This window comes from Tiliqua scincoides, chromosome 2, assembly GCF_035046505.1.
Source record: "Tiliqua scincoides isolate rTilSci1 chromosome 2, rTilSci1.hap2, whole genome shotgun sequence".
Lineage (NCBI taxonomy): Eukaryota > Metazoa > Chordata > Lepidosauria > Squamata > Scincidae > Tiliqua > Tiliqua scincoides.
The window spans coordinates 121846307-121860859 of NC_089822.1; the positions used below are offsets into that span (position 1 = coordinate 121846307).

The 14553-nt window shown below is 44.7% G+C and overlaps 1 protein-coding gene across 1 annotated transcript in view; it reads right to left on the reverse strand.

Moving 5' to 3' along the window:
- Positions 1-14553, reverse strand: part of COL5A3 (collagen type V alpha 3 chain) — a 130675-nt gene that overhangs the window by 62626 nt on the left and 53496 nt on the right. The window contains exons 11-22 of the mRNA XM_066612797.1: positions 14446-14508; positions 14154-14228; positions 12888-12971; positions 11339-11395; positions 10561-10614; positions 9601-9654; positions 8809-8862; positions 5913-5966; positions 5770-5823; positions 3607-3651; positions 1734-1787; positions 853-897 (exon numbers count right to left, since the gene is read on the reverse strand). Of these exons, the coding sequence (XP_066468894.1) occupies positions 853-897; positions 1734-1787; positions 3607-3651; positions 5770-5823; positions 5913-5966; positions 8809-8862; positions 9601-9654; positions 10561-10614; positions 11339-11395; positions 12888-12971; positions 14154-14228; positions 14446-14508 (693 nt within the window). The remainder of the gene's footprint in view (positions 1-852; positions 898-1733; positions 1788-3606; positions 3652-5769; positions 5824-5912; positions 5967-8808; positions 8863-9600; positions 9655-10560; positions 10615-11338; positions 11396-12887; positions 12972-14153; positions 14229-14445; positions 14509-14553) is intronic.

The window sequence follows — 14553 nt, forward strand, 5'->3', positions numbered from 1 at the left end:
AAGCTGCCCAATCCTGATTACAACAGGGGGAAACGTTAAAGCTCCCTCCTCACCCACACTGAGTCCTGATATGAATTGAGCCTCCCAGTGCTTGCTATTTAGAGAATAAAAACACAAGCATTTCAACTCCAAGCATGCACTCTGGCCCTAAGATACACACTCACAAACCACCTTGCAGATCATGTCATACTCTTCAAATTCTCAAAGGCCTGAGTGCTTCCCTTGTCGCACTTAGAAGGACAAGGGGCACAAGGACCAGCTCTTATACTAGTACAACTCCATTGCCATCTTTTTAAACCTCCTTTAGTACTCATATCCCTCCAGAACATGCTTATACAATGCTATTGTTCTCTCTAGCACAGTGGTTCCCAAACTGTGGGTCTGTGCCCACCAGTGGGTCATGACCCAATTTGTGGTGGTTCATGAAACTGACAGGGTACATTAGACTATGGGTGCAAACCTAACCCCTTATGACACTGCTTTCCAGCACTGGTATAGTGGTGCCAATGGGACGTGTGCTGCATCCTGAAGTTGGGTGTCACTCACGGAGGCCTCCTCAAAGGAAGAGAATGTTTGTTCCCTTACCTCGGAGCTGCACTGCCCTTATGTCAGTGCTGGAAAGCACTGCCATAAGGGGTTAGGATTGCACCCTATATGTATCAAGGGTTAAACAACCTGCTACTTGGGAGGGAGCACTGCCTTGGGAGGGAGCACTGCCACCCAATCACCAATATAGTCACAGAGGCTTGACCAGCTTGTAAATTTTTTTAGGTGATTCCCGATGCTAAAAACTTTGGAAACCACTGCTCTAGCACATACCAAGAGAACTGGCCACCCTCCGTGCTTTCTTACCAAATTGCCTTTTTGTCCAGGGGCCCCGTCAATACCACTGACACCCTATGGAGTGAAATGAAAAACAAAATATAAGAATGTTAGGGGTCTTCTTAACACAACCAACTCAAGGAAGTGCCAAGAAAGAAACTGCATCCAAATTTAGCATCCAAATTAATTTTCTGCAGGTTCAGAACTTGGGCATTTTCAGATTCAAAGCTTCAAATCCCGAGTTTTGGCCATTTAGGGAATATACAGTTTAGTGTGCTCTCTGAACTGGATGACAAGAATGTGAGTTTTAAAATATAAAACTGCTAAAATCTGAGCACTGCCTCCTAGGCCTGGAACACCTATAATGCTCCCAATCTCTTAACAATGGTCAAGAGCAAGCTGTGGCCTTGCAAGCCTGGGTCAACTCCTTCTTCTTCTGTTCCTTGCTTTAACCATGTCATGATGTTATGTTTGCATTGGTATGCATGGTTAAGACCAGCTAGATTATCTAACAACAAAGATCATGTCAAACCTTGGTTTCGTACTAGTTATGATGGCAGTCCTACTTAGGGCTTGGTTAAAGCAAACCATGGAAGGGGGTTCACATATGAGAGGGGAGAAGGGAACAAACAGGCAAATTTTTGGCTTTAGGAGGTCAGAATTGTTATGTCCACAACAAAAGCGGAATTCAAAATCTCTTCCCCCAAATGTCGTCGTCGTCCTACCATGTTGTAGTCTAGTATTGTCCCAAATTCAAATTTCACATTCAAACACAGACGCCTTAAGTGTGGCTTTTGAATTTAATTCTTCCTTCTCAAATCATGATTGAGTTGGAAGAGGAGGGTCACCTAGTTTAACCTCTTGCCCAAACTACCCAAGTGCAGGAAGAAGGGAGGAAAGTAAATTCATACCGGCTGCCCTGGGGGACCAGGAGCACCTCGAGAACCAACCAAACCACGCACGCCCTAGAAACAAAGTTGGATGTGTTAGTAACACTCAAACACTGTGCATCACTGATTATTTTAAGAGTCTTTCTGCATGAGGAAAAAAAAAGGAGGGTGTCTTCAGTCAGCATTTTATCCCCAATGCAATACTTCTTCCACAAGCCTTGATTAATGTAGGTTGCATCACAGTATCTTGTGGCCACATAACAGATTGGGGGGAGAGCTCTTCCACTGGATGCCAGCCAATTCATTATTTGCCATTTTGATTTTATTACTTTTAAAATGATGTTGGGACACTGCTCTGCTTCTGCATTTGCACAGAACAGGAGAATGTCAACAGCATGGCAATAAGGATAAAGTTGGGCAGCCCAATCCTACCTAAACTTCCTTGAGCCAATGCAGTGATGCTGGCACAGGCTACGCTGCACCCTGTGGAGAGGGTCAGCAGGCGGGAAATCTCCTTAAGGTAAGGAGCCTGTGCAGTGGGTCAACCCAGACCTGTACCAGCAAAATCGCTGGCACAAGTCTGCACTGATTCATGTTGCTAGATCAGACTCAGGAAGGGGGATACAATATGTTGTGTTCCTGTGTTCGCGCCGCTGGTCTGCCCCCTCCAGAGTCCAATATAGCCAACCCCCTGCCCCTGTCACCACCTTCCCTCTGCTCCATTACATCCCCTTCCCACCCTTACCTGGCCTCCTCACTGCTCATTGCAGCACTTACCTGCTTCAACAGGCTCCACTTGGGGGCCTTGCATGCAAGAATAGAAGGAAGTGGATGATTCAATTCTCACTTGCATTTAGCAAGAATGTAGCAGACCAATGTGGCTCGCATCTGCAGTGGGCTGGAGGGAGCTGGCAGCAAACTTGGGGTGTAGGACACCCCAAAGCTGCCACCTCCTCACCCCCCAGCATTTGCCACTGATGCAAACTGCATCATCCCACATTATGGTTGGGTCAGCCCTGAGTGGTACAGTCCACTTGACTGTGCTAATTTTATAAATCTGGGGTTACATACCTCCATCATGCCCTACATGTGGACTTGGTTCCTAGGACTGATGTCCCAAATTGTTTCAGTCTTAATCTTTACCAAAGGAAATGTTCAGCTCCTTTCTAAAGCAGCTCAACACAACTGAACTGCTGTTGATTGGAACAGCTATCCTATACACAAATTTGTCATGAGTTGGTATGCTTGATCTTCTGTTGATTGCTCACTTTGGAGCTCCTCTAGGGCTTCTGATTGCCCATTACTGGAGGACTGGATTAGGTTGACTTTTGACCTGACCCAGCATGATAATCTTTTCTACACACATATCAAAAATGAAGACCTGAAAATGTCATTGCACCTTTATATCTGCTGCTTCCAGAGGGCAACAGATATTCCAAAAAGATTAAGCAAGTGGCACAGTTAAAGGTTTAATCATCTCTTTTTCTTGTCACATTTTACAGAAGTCAATATTTTTTTCAGTTTGGTGTTTAGCTATATAATGGAGAAAGTATAGGGTAAGAGATGGCTATAGCTTTAATAACATACAAAAGCTTTAATAACATAACAATGACTGCTCAGGTCTGACTGTTCCAGAGAACAATTTTTTAAAAGCATGCAACTTCTAATTCTGCTGTCTATTGCTTTACAAAACATCTTACCAACATGGCAAGTTGGGGTTTCTCTACGCTTCTTCACCTGCAGCTGCCTTATCATATTTCACGCTAAGGTGGGCCTGCAGATTTCCCTAATATTACCAGGAACAGTTTCCCCACCAAAACAGTCTACTAGAACAATGCAATCCTAGAGTGCCCAGGAGTCCAGCCTCTCCTGAATGTGGTGTGCAGATACTCACAGCTTCTCCAGGCTGTCCTCTGGGGCCTTGCATGCCATCTGAACCCTGCAAAAAGAAGGAGAGGGTGAGAGCTCTTCCTGGGTACTAGGCAATGCCCACCCCAGCCTCACTTACTACCTCAACAGTCACAGAGGGTGGGAATACCTGATGAGGCCGCACAGAGTAGCCACTTTAAAGCAGCCACTTTTAAAAGCACAAAGTACCCACTTAAAAGCTTCAAACAAGATGGCTCCAATCATCAAGGGAAGTGGTTGTCTGTAGCCTGCAGGCCAGTGGCAGAAACCAGCTCCACCACACCACCCCCGGACTTCCTACATTTCCAATCGGTTGAATGTTAAGCATATCAGATGTCTAGAAGGCTGATATTACTGCCTCCCCATTTTCCTTTAAAATGTTCTCTGTGAAGATAAAGCAGTGAGGTTTGTTGTTTTTTTTTTCTCCTTCCAACTTTCAACCTATAGGGAATATTTTTCACATAAATCAATTCAGTGAGGATTCTTTGATGTCTATTAAAGAATGTATGTGTCACAACAGACTAGAGCATTTTCTGGGGCAGGCACACACTTGGTACATGCGGTCCATGACAGACCTGTTGAGCTTCAGTGTCAACCCTGTCAGTAAACAGCATTACCTAATGAACACCCAGTACTACTTTGCCTCTGCACACTGCAGCCGGGGCAAATCAGAAGAAAAGGCTGTCTTGCAGAAAGGTTTGGTCACTGCAGCTGATCTAATGCAGAATTCCCTGACAAGCTTCCAAAGAACTCCAGAGCTCCATGGAGCACAGTTTGATGTTACAGTCCTCTGTACAAAGTATAAAAGCCTGTTTCAAAATGAGAAATGCATCTCCTGTTCCAAGAATATATGGAATGGGCCTATGTGCTGATTAAACATAGCTCAATATCTTTCAACTCTAGAGAATTTTGAAAAAGGCTAATTAACCATGCTGAGAATGCTGCAAAGCTTTGTAGTGATGTGTGTACATTTTTTACCTCATGTAATTTTAATTCTCATATTCATCCTGTACCTAGCTATGATCATGTAAGCTAATATAATTAAATCCAGAGCAATTTCAGTATCTTTCTGGGAGATAATAGCCTGACAAAGGAGAAGAAGTTCATGGGATTGTAAGTATAGCATAGCTTGAACTGGGGTAATGCTGTGGCCATCTTGTTCCCTAGTCCAGTGCTTCCCAAAACGGGTGCCATGGCACCTGATCTCATGTGATCCAAGATGGCAGTGCCCAGGAGGCTGTCCTGGGCACTGCCATCTCGGATCACATGAGATCTTGTGCAATCCAAGTTGGAAGGGCCCAGGAGAGTCAGGGATGCCATGAAAGAAGAGCACCACGATCATGATTAGTTTGGGAACAGATGCCCTGGCCCTTACTACTGCTAAGAGTTGCTGTGAGGAAGAAGAGATGGCAGCCATAGGCCATTCTTATACGTGGGCTGTGGATGGCTCAAAGGAAAAGAAGCCATGTCCTCTGCAACTGTCACTTGCTGCCAGGTTCTTTCTGGTGACCATTTTCCTGAGGGTTGTTTACACTGGGCTTGCTATGCCTTTATGATCTACCTGGGGCAACCCAACCATGAGGTTACATGATATGGCTTGCACCAGCAGTGGATTGTAAGGGGGTAGCAGATTTGGGATGCCCTTCACGCTGCCACTATCTCTCTCCAGCCCACTACAGATGCAAGTTTCACAGATCCACGTCTTGTTCACTTGAGCGAGAAGCAGTTAATCTCACTCCTTACCATGCAGTTTCCTCAAACCCAAAAGCATACACTTCCAGTTTCATTTACAGGGACCATATAAATGAAGGACCTTCTTCATTCTTGTGTTCCCTTTAAGAAAAACTAGAAGTGCTACACTTCCAGGTTTGAGGCACTCACTCAAAGAGTATGAAAAAGGGCTTTTGTTTTAACCTGCACACCACTGCAGAGGCAGTGGCTGGATGGGGCAGCCTCTGAGGTTACACTGCTTTGGGATCCATCTGTAGCCATAGCCAGAAAGTTGATTATTATGTATGTGCATTTGCTAACTGAATACTAACTGTTTATACAGGTCTTGGCTCTTTAAGGTGGTATACAAACAAACAAACCACACAATAACCAACATGATTTGTGTCTGTGTCCACCCATGCCTTGGATTGATACTTACCTTAGCGCCATCCTCCCCAGGAGCTCCAGGTGGCCCTGGCTTGCCTGCATCTCCCTAAAAAAGGGAAAGTACGCAATGAGCAGAGATGGTACCATATGGAGAGATCACATTATATAGCACTGTGGATATTTCAGTATACGTACCCGATTCCCTTTCTCTCCAGGAAGTCCCGGGAGCCCATCAAAGCCTCGGTCACCCTAACAATAAGAAAGCAGCATCAGCACCCACAAGTACGTCCCAGCCTTCTAGCCAGCTAGTATGTCTGTATCCCAAAATTTTCATTTAAAAAAGATCCCAAATTATTCTCATTTCTCTAGCTCATTTCATGGTATATAGCAGGGGACTCCTAACCTTTTGGCCAGAGGGCCACATCAAATATCTGGCATGGTGTTGAGGGCCAGAAAAAAAATTTAAATATAAAATTTAAATAAATAAATAGAGATGGAACTTATATAAATGAATAAATGAATGAATGGGCTCATTCATACAACTTGTCCGGCCCTCAGAACACCCTCCAGAGCACAGCTCCAGTCATGTTCAGTTGAGTGGGCCAGAGGCTTCAGGGGACAAGAGGCTGGCCAGGGGCCGGATAGAGGCTCACCGCAGGCTGCATCTGGCCCCTGGGCTGGAGTTTGGAGATCCCTGGTATATAGCATCACTTTACTGTATCACCTTCACCCTTACAAACACATAACAAGGTAACAGAATCCACATTTAACAAAAGGGAAAATGAGGCAGAGGTTGAGTTGTGCAAAGCCCCCAAAAGAGTTCTTGGGTGAGCAGGAATTTGAATCTGGTTCTTCTCAATTCAAACTGTATATACGGTCAACTACATCTCACCAGTTGCAACTTCATCCCAGTCACTAGTTTAGTATGGGCCCTACTAAGGAAGCAGAGAGTTGCCAGGGAAAATGCAAGATGAGAAAGATACTTCCCTCTTTCCAGTGACTAGTAAAGAGACAAATTCAGATTCCCACTGCATCACCATCAGTGCAACTCAAAAGGCTGTATTTCTCACTATATATATTAACTACTAATTAGTCTGGCAAATTAGTTATCTCTTGCATAGGTATTGGCAACCTAGCATCTCTATTTCATCTATATTTCTATATTTAAAAGATAGAAAAAAACTGTCAGACCCTAAAGAGTCTTTGAAAAAAATGTTAAATAGTAAACTGTTTTCTATTATTATTCAGCTCCTAATGCAACACGGGGCATAACAGAAATAAACAAATGAAATCTTTTCTTAAAACCATTCACAAAATGGCGGTTTTTAATGGGGGAGGAGCAAGAGTGGAATCTTTTATTACTAGACTTCTGACAGCTGTGCAATAACATTCTACACAGCATTAACAAGCACAATATTTTGTCCCAGAGACAAAATATTTATTGTTGAGGTGCTTAGGAAGGGGAAAAAAAACAAAACACAAGATCCCTGCAATAGAATCACAGCTTTGTGGAAAGATGCTGGACTCTCACACAATAGGTAACTGCGCATTTACCACACACAGAGACACACACAAATTGAATGAAAAGCTCTTAGAGTGCCCCTAGGCTCCTGCTCCCTTGTTTGATCAGATCACTTTATAGAGCAATAAATACTTCCTGCCTTTGGCCAGCTGTGCTTAATGTGGAAATTGTGGTGCAACCAGCAATAATGCATGGGTTAACTGCCAATACAGTTGTGCCAGTCCACTGTTACAATGTATAACTAACTGCCTTTTTTTGCTTTTGCTTTTTTTTATGGGGGGAAACTTCATTGGCACAGAAATTGTATTAAAAAGCACGGATATCAATGAACTTTCTGTCGCCATCCAAGAACGTGGCAAAGTGCAAAATTCCATGGGCATAAAAAGACAGTTTGCATACATCTCTAGACAGGATAGGGGTAAAGTTCTCCTTTGGTAGTTGTCCCAAGCAAAATCTCATTAAGAACAGTTTCATCTTCCATTTTTAAGTGGCTTTTCAACAAATGTCTCAAAAAAAAAAAATCTCAAAAATGTCTCAGAATACAAAGCACCAAACATAGGCAATTGTGCAAGAAGGCACAAAAGGCTGTGGGCAATAATCCCTCTAAGGGGTCAGCATTGGTGTGTGGACCATGGGCCTTTGCCACATCATAGCCCTGTGGCATTTCAGGACGCACAGTGATGACATAATACCGCATTGTCAAACATCCAGGAATGCTAAGTTCCAGGCTGCATGGAGTTTGACTTCCCACAAGGAAGGAAGGAAGGAAGGAAGGAAGGAAGGAAGGAGGGAGGGAGGGAGGGAGGGAAGAAAGAAAGAAAGAAAGAAAGAAAGAAAGAAAGAAAGAAAGAAAGAAAGAAAGAAAGAAAGAAAGAAAGAAAGAGTTCAACATGGAATGTGGGCTTCCTGAATGTTTCTGGAAACAGGATGTTGGACAAAATGGGCTCTGGATTTGATCCAACAGGGCTCCTCTTAAGTTTCTTTCCTGCACAGCTTCCTGAAAGCAGTGCTTTGGCTCCAGGATTTGGACAAAATGCAAAGAGATTGTTTTAATTTTCACATGGTGTGCGTACTCGCTTAAAAAAAATTATCCCTTACCAAAAGTACAAATTTCAACGTTGAATTGAAATTTATAAACATTGGCTCAGATTGCCGAATCCCACAGTTGTACTGCTGAACAAGGCGCTAAACCAGCAGTTTCCGAACTGGAGACTGCTGTCCCAACCAGTGCTTATCGTTCCACCAGGCTGCTGCTCCTTTCTTCACCTGATCTGGGCACAGGGTGGTCTGGACAGTCGTATCTATTGTCCAGTGTCCCAGCAGGCTTTGCAGTAGGATGTCTGGGCAGACATGAATGCCCAGAGCATCCCTGTACCCAGATCAGGTGAAGAAACAAGCATGTAAGTAAGTAAGTGCTGCTCATGGGGAGGGGGCTCTCCCCAAACACTGAATCTGGCCTGTGGGCTGTAGTTTGTCGAGAGCTGCACTAAACCATAGTGTTCCTGGGAACCTCAGAGCCATCTCTTCCTCTACTGCAACAATTCCACCTCACAATAATAGTCTGGAGACCTTGGGTCCTGTTTCTCCAGGGAGTCCTCGAGCACCATCTGCTCCTGAGCGACCCTAAAAAAAGAAAGAAAAAAGTTGAGATAGCCAACCACTTTGTGAACTACTTTTTTTGAAAAGCAGTATATAAATATTTTTAATAATAATAATAATAATAATAATAATAATAATAATAGGAAAGTGTGGAAACCATAGCTCAACAGGAAACCATAGCTCAACAGTTGGCAGCCCAATCCTGTGTAAATCCCTGCACAGTGATGCAACAGAACCGGTATGGCTACCACTGTATGGAGGATTTTTGGCTAGTGGAGGTCTCTTAGGATAAGGGGACATTTGTCCCTTTGCCCCAGGGTAAGTTCCAGTACCTACTATGGGTCTGTTTGGACCTGCGCTAGCTCAACCACTGGTGTGTTGATCTGGGAAGGCTAATCAGGCCCAGGAAGGGGGTCGGGATTCAACCTGAGCCACCGTCACAGATCCCACTTCTCCTGGGCCTGATCCACCCTCCTCCCCACCTCTGTCCACTCACCCGCTCCCCATTCCACCCATCTCCACCCATTTAACCCTTCTTTGCCTCCTTCCAAACCCCTGAGCAGGTTAACCTGCTCCAGTGGGTCTCCATGGGTCTGCCAGCTCACAAGAGGCCAATCCAGCCTTCCTGCCAGCAGGACTGCTGGTTGCATCAGCAGAAGCTGCTTTGCAACGGCCTTATAGCAGCCTCGGCCAAAACAATGCTAGTTACACCAGTGGGGGAGGTGTTTTGGATTGGGCTGACACTGAGCCAAAGATACTTACTCGCTTCCCAGTTTTCCCTGGGGGCCCAACTGGCCCCTGTATCCCAGGGGAGCCCTGTAACAAGAAGGACAAAAGCTAAGATTAAGAGCTGCTTCACACTTTACTTATTCCTGGTGATGTTTCTGAAGTTCTTCCAATCCAAATTTTTACCCTGGTTGAGAAGGTCCTAATTAACCCCGTATTTTTTCGGAAATGGATCCAATGGATCATTGCTGAGAAAAGGTTGTCTAGCTAACTCCATCCTTGTATTTAGAAGGCTGATCAAGACCTTCCTTTTTGGAAGGTTCTCATCATCAGACTCATTTTATCTAGAAAGCTGTGTGTTTATGCTTTTTGCTGTTCTTTTCATTGTTATTATTCTGTTTTATTACTTAGTGTGCATTGTATCCTGTTTTATTGCAATCCAGAACTTCATGGTTACATAAGAAGTGCCCTATAGGATCAGGCCAAAGGCCCTTCTAGTTCAGCATTCTGTTTTCCAGATTGGCCAACCAGATGTCTCTGGGAAACCTGGAAGCAGTGTATGGATACAAATGGCATGTTGCTTCTGAGCAATTGGTATTCACAGGCATACTGCCTCTCAACTTGTAGGTAATGTATTGGAGTCACGGCTAGCAGCCATTGATACACTTTCCCAGGTCCTGATCCCTGACTCTGCCAAAGGTAGGCACAGGGAGAATGAGGGCAAGGAAAGAAAAGGAACTACTGATTGAAAAAGAAATGGTGTCACAGAACTCTGTTATGAGCAGCACCTGATTCTTGAATCACTGAAGGAAAGACCTTCAGACTCAAAATGGTTACAAGAAACTTCAAAAAGCAAAAACCAGATAGACATAATGGCTGGGAAACAGGCTCAAATGTCACCTGTTGAGGGTAAAAAAATTGTAATAAGAGATAGGCCAGTATTTCCTTCTCCATCCCCAGGGTGAGGAGCACTCCTGCTCATCTTCAGCAACTAACCTGAGGCCCAGGATCACCAGAATCGCCTTTCAGTCCAGTATTCCCTGGTAGACCCTAAAAAGAAGCAAGGTAGAAGCATATTTAACACCATCACAATTCTCTAAAATCAAGGATAGGACTCTAGATGTCAGCCCCCTGACAAGTCCTTCCTCCCAAACTTCATTTCTAGAAGGTCACCAGAATAACACAGCACAGTGTCACACTAGATGTGGCAGTTAATGTGCATATGCCTTTGGAAGCAGCAGTCATATGACTAGCTTCCTACTCACCTGCAGTAAGTACAGTAGAATGTAACCAACTATTGCAATGTCTCAATGTTCTACTTTTCACTACCTCATTTCCATATCATTGGCTGCTGATGGCAAGGGGTGGAGACACAAGGAACATTGTGACATCACAACAGGATGTAAGTTCTACTAAATGTTATGGAGTGGGAGGTGAGGTTTAGGCCATTTTCAGCTTTCACAGCTAATTCTGCCCTTAACGGGAAGACCTTAAGATGGTATGGACAATTATCAAAAAAGGTGAAAACTCTTTCCTTAGTCCTAGATGAGGGATAAAACAGCTGGACGCCCTGACCCTCATTATTCCTAGAGAGCATTGTACATTCAGAAGGCCAGAGGTAAGCAATTCTCCTCCTCACCCCAACTCACTTAACTTTTTAGCCAAACCTGACACGTGGCAGAGGAAGGATGGTGAGAAGTGTTCAACCCCTACCCCTGGCAAAAAGACTCCACTAAACTGTATGGGGCAGCTTTAAATAATGACAGTTACTCACCAGTGGCCCTGGCCGGCCTGTAAGGCCCATGGGGCCAGGAGGACCCTTCATGGAAAGCTAAGGAGAGAAAAACAAAGACAATGTCAGGGAAGCCATTTAAAGAATGAGAATGAGAGCAAACAAGGTGGAGCATCCAGACTTCATATCTGTAAGGTACAGGGGCAGAGGTCTCAAACCAGGTTCCCCTGCAGTCCGTTTCTGATGCCTTATCTCTGGTATCACCAATGCCCTGGTCTTTCAACAACTCTGACTCTTCACAGCAAAATTTTCAAATGAAAGGGTGCCCTCTAGAAGGCGCTGTTGGGCTGGACTCAAGTCAGTTGACATGACCCGGCTGTGGTCATCTGACTCTCCCAGGCCTTAACCCTGGCTTCTAAACCAGACCGGCAAACTAAGCAAACCACCTGAGTAGCCAAGCAGATGCCCTTGCCACACCCCATCCCTACCGTCAGATGAACTCCATAGACTTTAATCCTAGTCCGGCCTTTACTATGCTTTACTATGGCCTTTACTATGCCTCTGGTCCTCTCCCTGGCTTTTGACCCCAATCTGGCTTAGACCAGAAACTTATGAGTGTGCAGTCAGTCCTGGCCCTAGCCAATGTGTGATAAGATCTGAAATCATGCTGAAACAGAAAATAGGGATTTTGCAAAATGTTGCTTCATTTTAATTTATTCTCCATTATTGTGATCACACTGCACTTCTGTGCATGACTTGCTAAATTGAGCTCTGACACATGGCTCAGAGGTTGACCTTGGCTGAGTAAGGCCCAAATCCTAACCAACTTTCCAGCACTGGCATAGCTGTGCCAAGGGAGCATGTGCTGCATCCCACAGTTGGGTGGCACTCACGAAGGCCTCCTCAAAGTAAGGGAATGTTTGTTCCCTTACCTTGGAGCTGCATTGCCCTTATGTCGGTGCTGGAAAGTGGGTTTGGATTGTGCCCTAAGTGTCTCAGCCACAGTAATCACATCCATTAAGGGGAATAGTTCTGATCTATCTGGTGTGAGTTTAATGAAATGAACAAACATTCTTCCCCCACTGAGACTTGTAGAAAGACTTACTTTAGGTTAGTCTGGCTGGTAATCTCAAAGATGAGGACAAGTTCTCCTATATCATGTAGTTTAGCCCACTTGACCAAGTTACCTGAATTATTTTACTAAGATATTTCTTGAATTGTGAATTGACTTTTGTATCACCTTGTTCCCTCCTATTTTCTGGTTGAGGTAATGGGATAATGTGGACTCATATGTAGCCTGGAAGAGGGGTGAGAAGGTTTGTGTTTGTATGAAGAGTGTATATGATTTGCTGTGTGGGAGGTCTTGCCTTTCAGATAGATTACATAGTCTTCAAGTCATCTGGAGTCCTGTGATGTTATTATCAGAGAAAGACAAACAAGAAAGGGAAGCAGACTCCAAGAACTTTTCAAAGCAGGGAAGCATAATGGATTATGTGGCACAAAGCAAACAGAAGGCAAAGGCAATATATTTAAACATAATGATGAAAGCCGGGTCAGGATACGCAAACATCTACCTGTCCACAGTGCTTACCTTGGCTTGCTGCAAAATAGCCTGGGCCTGGGCTTCTTGGAAGGATACTGAGGGACCTTTGGATGAGTCACCACCGAACTGGAACTAGAAATGGATAAATGAACAGGATGTTAGAGAAAGTGAGACAGTGAGATCAACCAGTAGACTTTGAGCCAAAGCACATGCTCCAGTCACCATAGAGATGCTGCCCAAAATGGCTTCCAGGTGCCAAGCAAACCTGACCCAAATTCTTGCAAGTTCTAGACATGTGATTTGTTCACATCATACTGTTAAGTCCGTCCATCCCAGTTCTGCATTCCCAGATGGCTCCGGGTAGGGCATGGAAATTTGCAATGTGACCAGAGTGAGTCACATGCAAACATTACAGCTAGGAAGGGACCGCTCACCCCAGGGAGGCTGTTTTTGCTGACATCCCCTTGGCATCTAAACTGTGCACTTCAGCCTTAAGCTAGCTCTCCATTTCAGTTGCTGAACAATTGTTTGGTTACTTGTCAGGAAAAAATGATATTTTATAGTGCTGAAAACTCAGGATATCCTTTTTGTATGGGCTACACAATTTTTAACGCACGCAGTATTCTACCTTTAACAGATGGATGACCTGTATGATTCTGCCAAGTTCCTCAAGGACAAGCTACACACAACATTAACCTGTTATTAGACTTGATGTGCTTAGTTTTTCTTTAAAGAGCTTCAGACAGATCAGGTCCAGGAGTGGGGAGGGTTAAGCATCCCCTGTTCCCCTGCCATGGTCCTAATCTGGAGGAGGAGGGGGCACCAGTTGCTAGTCACTAAATAAGAACTCAGCCTGTTAGAGCAAATGACATTTTGAATGTTATATATAGTTTGGCTCTCAGCCTTTGAACAAACTCTGAGGTTGTCCTTCAGTGTCGTATGCTAAGTGCATTTGCACAAGTGCAGTTAACAGCCTGTCTTCTTGTACATTGAATATCACTTTCCCCTTCTTAAGTGGTGGTGTTACCTAACTGATTCCTTCCCTACAAAACCTTCCCTTCAGCTTCCAGCTACCCTGACAGTGCTGGGCTGGCCATAGACATTTTTTTCACCTGAAGCATAAAGTCAAAACAATGTCTACAGGCTATGCTCTGGAGCAGAGGTCATACTTGTCTTAAAACATTAGCCAGGCAGGAAAGCAGCTTCCCTCTAGAATTTGCTTTTAAAAGGGACTGCTTGTTGTTGTCTTACAGTAAGGCTGGTGCCCCCTGTTCTCTAGCTCCCCAAACCTCTGCCCTCCCCCGCATCACTTACCGGCAACATAATCATTGTCCCAGGAGGTCCATGCATGCCATCTGCTCCTGGAAGGCCTGGGAGTCCTGGCGGTCCCTGCGCAGAAACAGGTGAGAGGTCTCCTTGTCAATCAACTTCAGGAAGTGTTCAGCAAAGACGAAGGTATGTCAAGCTGAGGCTTGTCTCCTAGCTCTAGCACTGAGGTAAACTGAAAGGGGTGCATTCCAAAACCTCTGTTCCCCACACCCATAATTCACCACCCAAGGAGAAGAGGAGGCTGAATTTCATCTGAATTGCTCAGATGGTTTCTTACCCGCTCACCAGGATCCCCTGGAAATCCCGGTGGCCCTCCTGGACCCATTGGGCCCATCTCACCCTAGGAAGAGATAAACAGAAATGGAAAACAGGCATCATAAGAACA